The sequence below is a fragment of the Haliotis rufescens genome, unplaced genomic scaffold, assembly GCF_023055435.1.
Source record: "Haliotis rufescens isolate VD_foot unplaced genomic scaffold, xgHalRufe1.0.p SCAF_44, whole genome shotgun sequence".
NCBI classification, from domain to species: domain Eukaryota; kingdom Metazoa; phylum Mollusca; class Gastropoda; order Lepetellida; family Haliotidae; genus Haliotis; species Haliotis rufescens.
The window spans coordinates 1,546,941-1,553,121 of record NW_025964157.1 but is presented as its reverse complement, the minus strand read 5'-3'; the positions used below and the strand labels follow the sequence as shown (position 1 = coordinate 1,553,121).

General features: G+C 39.8%; 1 protein-coding gene across 1 annotated transcript; it reads right to left on the bottom strand.

The window, feature by feature from the left end:
* Positions 1–1,151: 1,151 nt before the first annotated feature.
* LOC124136046 (UPF0691 protein C9orf116 homolog) lies at positions 1,152–5,839 on the bottom strand. Its single transcript, XM_046501810.2, has 4 exons — positions 5,725–5,839; positions 3,962–4,070; positions 2,223–2,356; positions 1,152–1,635 (listed from the first exon to the last, which is right to left on the bottom strand). Exons 1-4 carry the CDS (start codon positions 5,737–5,739, stop codon positions 1,567–1,569), a joined length of 327 nt encoding a protein of 108 aa, XP_046357766.1. The 5' UTR covers positions 5,740–5,839; the 3' UTR covers positions 1,152–1,566.
* Between the last annotated feature and the right edge of the window lie 342 nt (positions 5,840–6,181).

Genomic DNA, 6,181 nt, shown 5'->3' with positions numbered 1-6,181 from the left:
GACAGGGGGGGCAAATATTTGAACAAGTATCACTTGTCCCCAACTTGTATTTTCATGATTCAAATAAAACTGTTTTCTATAAAAAATCCAGGGGGGCAACCGCCGTTACACCGGGTTACAACAAGTACCATCTTTTAACATCTTTTGGTATGACGCAGCCGTGGATTGAACCCCGGACCTTTCTTTCTCCGGGCAGACGCTCTACCAACAGACCATGGAGGCTCAGTTGGAACAACACCATTGATCTTACTAAGTGATGTGTTGCATTAGAAGTCAAGATGTGGTGCAATAATGATAACATTTACAGAACATTACCTCGACCAGCCAACAACATGTCAGTCTTATTGTCATTCAGCTCTAATTTGCTTGTGGTCATCGAAGGCATCACGTTTGAGACGCATGGTTGACGCCATGGGAGCCGTGTCAATTTACACTTGTCAGAGCGGTACTCAAAGTACGTGATCTAGACTACCAGTTTTCGGACTTTCATTTTTGTGGAAGCCTCGGTGGCTGAGTGGGTTAGATTGTTGACTTTGTGTGATGGCGATTAGGTGCCTCACTCTGGCAGTGTAGGTTCGAATCCCGGACGCCAAAAAGTACAAGAATCTGTACTTTACAAAGAAAGTGTTATCCCAAATATAACATTTGTTACATGGTTGAACTTGTGTGACCTCAGGTTTTGGATGTTGAGTACTATATCAATATATAAGGGCAATCTACAGAATGATGGCTGCTTAGCTCAGAGATCTCCTGTGAATAAGGTAAACAGCACAGGTCCAAGGACAGATCCTTGTAGGACTCCACCAATACCTTCATGCATACCTGATGTGACATCAGTGATAAGCACAAGCTGGGTTCTGTTGTTGAAGCATGATGAGGACCAATTTTGTTTGGTACCGAAAAACCAAGAAGTGACAAATTGTGCTTGCCCAAATTGAAAATTCACTTGCCCCTGGCATCAGGCAATGGTATTTTTGAATGCTGTTTACTGTCCAGACTTGATTATTTACAGACTGTCATATAGCTGGATTATTGCTGAGTGTGACGTTAAACAACAAACAAACAAACAAAACAAAAAATATCATAGGTCTAACATTCATTCATGTCAACACATGAAGAATACTTGACCTACAATGAGACCAACTCAGACAAAGCATGGAAGATTTAATGATATTTAAAATGATACACAATGATTTCCACACACAGCATGCAAGTGACGGAGGTAAATGCCAAACCTCAATATCTGGTAGGATGGCTTCAAACAACACTACAGTATACTGTATATATGATATGAACCACAGGACAGGAATGTACCTGTATATAAATATTCTGGGTAACATTAAATATTTGACATAGTCATCAAGATAAGATCTAGTTTATTACCACTTTCAAAAACTGACTACTGAAAATTTCTCAAATTTCATATAGTCTCTCCATTTCAATTTTCTTTAAAAAGATGTAAGAAACTTTTAACAATAAAATGTAACAAAAAAACTGACTAAAAGAAAGAGTTGGTGGTGAATGTGTGGAGGGCCGAGATCTGTGAAAGTGTACAACACGAGACGGCTAGACACGGCTCTGGTCTAGAGATGTGTTCAGGGAGTGGTTCCGGTACATTCCGCACACGCCCAGTTTCTGCAACACAATGACAAGAGTTCATCATTGATCCAAATGAACAGATGAAATGTACAATGATAAGTCAATGCTGTGATATCTACACTCATGGATAAACCATTACAAGAATATGGATAAATCATTACAAGAATATGGATAAATCATCACAAGAATATGGATAAACCATTACAAGAATATGGATAAATCATTACAAGAATATGGATAAATCATTACAAGAATATGGATAAATCATCACAAGAATATGGATAAATCATCACAAGAGTATGGATAAATCATCACAAGAATATGGATAAATCATTGCAAGAGTATGGATAAACCATTACAAGAATATGGACAAATCATCACAAGAATATCCAGTCTGAGGAATAAGATAAAAAATATTTGAGTTAATATTTAGATTTTATGCAAATTATATCTTACATATCAACATATATTATGATCAGGTGCAGGTAGCTTTGTCTGCATGTAGCCAAATCATACCTACTGAAAACAATCATCTAATCTCAAGAACCAACAATTTAAATGATGTTTTAACACAAAATTTGATAAGTTTATTTTAACACAGCTGGCAGTCTTCTTCATCATACCTCTGAGAACTGCTGAGACTTGGCATGAAAGCATGTCGGCATGGTGTGAACTGTCGGGGCTCGGCGGCCATATTCACACGACGTGGTCATGTACATGGGGTGCTGGGGCTTCCCGACGTAGCCTTCAAACCAGTCTGCAACACACGCATCACCATCATTAGTCACTGCATCTTCTCCGTGATCAGCACAAACTCACATTGTAGTGATTGAAGGATCAGTTTACTATGGAAATATACTCACCGCCTAGAGAAACACGAACCATTTTAACATATGGAGAAGTATGTACGTTAAGAGTGAGTGAGTGAGTTGGGTTTAACGCCGCTTTTAACAGTATTAAAGTTATATCGCGGCGTGTCAGCTTAATGTGGGAGGAAAGCCCAAAGTAATGCAGGTCTAAGACGTTTACCACTTCGGTGAAACCCACAAGCACGGGTATGGTGCTGACAAACCTAGAAACATAATCGGGGTGAACCGGGATTCGAACCCACAATCATAGATTTCTGGCGTGCCCAAGGGACGCAACTCTGCACGTGAATCGTGGCGCCTTAAAAGACTGGACCATCTGTGCCCCCATGTACGTTAAGAAGAGATAACACTACTAACAATCAAAGTCTTACCACAGCATCTTTATTCTTATCATGATGTGCTGCATGTGATTTCCAAAGTTTACATGCTAATCCTGCCTGAGACAAACAATGCATCTCGAGTCATGGGTCTATGACATCACATATGTGATGCGTTCATGAGTGTCGGTTCACACAACATACCAGTATGTTCGTCTGTGAGTGAACAAATCTAATATCTCTTGAATATGAGTAATTCTATATATATCAACCAACATGTATATTTGCTTTTCTTTTGGCGGTGAGTATACATAGGGCTGTAATAATTCATCGATAATCAATAATGGCAACCATACTTTAATAGGTACAGACGATGCTTGGATTGTCAGCTTGTGAGATCATGATATGCTATAACTAGAACAGGGGCCCGTTTCACAAAGAGATCGTAGCGCTAAGGTGGTCGTAAGTCTATGTTAAAGTATAGGAGTTATGATAGTCGTAGCGCTATGATCGCTTTGTGAACCGGGCTCCAGGAACTTTGTTTGTTTGTTTGTTTAACGCTGCACTCAGCAATATTCCAGCAATATGACGGCAGTCTTTAAATAATTGAGTCTGAACCAGACAATCCACTGATTGATATCGTGAGCATCGATCTACGCAATTGGAACACAATGACATGCATCAACCAAGTCAGCGAGTCTGACGGCCGATCCCGCTAGTAGCCGTTAACGACAAGCATAGTCGCCTGTTACGGCAAGCATGGATTGTTGAAGACCTATTCTACCCCGGGTCTTCACAGGTCAACAGGAACTGATGGAGATGACTCGTCACGGTGGAAGTAACATATTGTCTGTTATAAACATGGTGGAAAATTCCTCAAACAGAAGAGATGTTTTTAGCAGGTGTCGAGCAGTTACATACGAAGCAAGAGGTATTTGAGTATCATTTCAGTGATTTCATTTCTGACTATTTGCTGTGGTGTATTGTGATACCAGTACATGGTATCACGAGATCTCCGACGATACTCAAGTCTAGAACTATAATGCCCATGAGCCCATTCCACACAGCAATCTTAGCGCTCTGACTAAAGTAACTCATGGAAGTTAATGCTAAGATCACTTCGTGAATCTGGGTCAGCGCACTGAATGACCCCAAAATGTCAGGTGATGTACTCACTTGGGTTGTCGAACCTGGCTGGCATCTCCTTTGTCCGGTAGTACTCAGACGTCTTGGCATCCTTCGGAACTCCTCCCGGTCCCAGCTCAGGAGCCTGGGGCGTCTGTGTCTGCAAGCATCACACAATATACAATATGCTGATTCTCACATAAGTTTCATATAGTGCCTGTTGCTAGAGTATAAGGACCAGCACAACACAGATGAGTTCGGTTGAACACTGCTTTGAACCATCTTCCCGAGGCAAGAGAGTTAACTGAGTATAAAAGTCCAGTTTCCACCCTTGCCAAACTAGGCTAGTATTATGGAGTTACATTTTGGCTGGACTAACAAGACTATGCATAGTCCAATCAAAATCGCGCGCCGAAATCGAAATCCGGTTCGTACATTGTCGTACAGATTTCGGTCGATTGCGAATTTGCAAAGCATGTTCACCGCCAACTCGTCAGCAGATATACGTGATTTGATGCATTTTGCGATGTAAGACCCGTTTTATCAGAATATAGATCTTGATTGTCGATCAGATCTAACTGACCTGGCGCCACCATTTTGTGTGAAGCAAACGCAAGTGATAAGAGAGGTGGAATCTGATTGGTCCATAGGAGAGGCTTAGAAGGGACATAACTGGTAATAGCCACTGGTGGCACTACGATCGAGCCCAGTAATTCCAGCCTAGTTCGGCAAGGGTGGAAACTGGACTTTTAAAGTCAGTTAACACTCTTGCCTCGGGAAGATGCTTAGGAACAGAACATCACATATGTTAGGTTTATGATGGAGGAAAGCCTGAGGGGATCTTCAATGTTTCGTGAAACAAACCAGCATGGCTAAAAAATGATCAGGGTAAAGCAGGATTTGAACCAAGCTCCTTCCCAGTGCCTGACACCTTCGTTACAATCTCGTTAACATCGCTGCCACCAGTGTGGATGCGGCCATTACAAGAATCTTGAAATTTGCCTTCTAACCCCAAATGTTGTAACGTTTATACTTTTGTTTATGTCTTTGGGAATGCCATCGACTGGTGAAGATTCCGGGGTAGAATAGGTCTTCAGCAACCCATACTTGCCGTAAAAGGCGATTATATATGCTTGTCGTAAAAGGGGACTAACAGGATCGGGTGGTCAGGCTTGCTGACTTGGTTGATACATGTCATCGATCCCAATTGCGTGGATTGATGCTCATGATGTCACTCACTGGATTGTCTGGTCCAGACTCGATTATTTTACAGTCCGCAGTCATATAGCTGGAATATTCCTGAGTACGGCGTTAAACAACAAACAAACAAAATCAACATCCGTCAGCCAGTTTCTACAGAATCCATGTCATAAAAAAACAAAACATAACTGTCATTTCTGATTACATGAATCACTATTTCTTTTGAACAAGGCCACAATTTCTGTATCCTAACCAGAGAAAACTTGGATCAAGTCAGTGGCCTGATGAAGTGAACTGTTTGTTTTGTTTCCCTGGTTAAATGGCATGGTGTCAACAATCTGAGGAAGAACCTGTTTGTAAGTTGGCTGTGAACAACATGAGGAATAATACTTCAACTAAATGCTACATTCTCAATCTGCAACATTAGACAATATTGTAAACATTTCAATTTTCATGATGATATTATCATTTTTATGTGCCTAACTCGTTTGAAGATCTCTATTGATCATGATGTCAAATAAAAGAGCATTATCTGTTGACTATGTGAATAATATGTAAAAAATCTCTTTTATAATTCTTTTCGTGTGAATAAACAAATTTAAATGATAGTTTACCTCGTTGGCTTCCATTTTGTGAGTTTCCTGTCAAAATGTTTTACTTCAGACTGAAGCCTCGAGCTTGGAGATCTATAAATAGTTCGTTGTCAACTGGTTGCACAGCAACGATCAATGGCATGCGTGAAATAATACCTTCTTTCCAACTATTTGCGTTGCAACTATAACAACTATTAAACAGACGATTCATACATCAATTTTGTCAGGATTTGAATGTAACTAATTATTTTTTATATGACGAAAAAAAATATAGTATACCAGACTATATTTTATTAACGTTTCAAGAATATGGATTTCTTTCAGTCTTTTAACTAACGGAAATAGTTGTTATACTAATAGTATATACCCATTTGAGAAAATATTCAAACGAAGATATAATCATAAATATAGTTTGGTAATATACTTACTATTTATTTGTTATGGTTTCTACGTGTATTTGTAGACAGCAAAGACGATA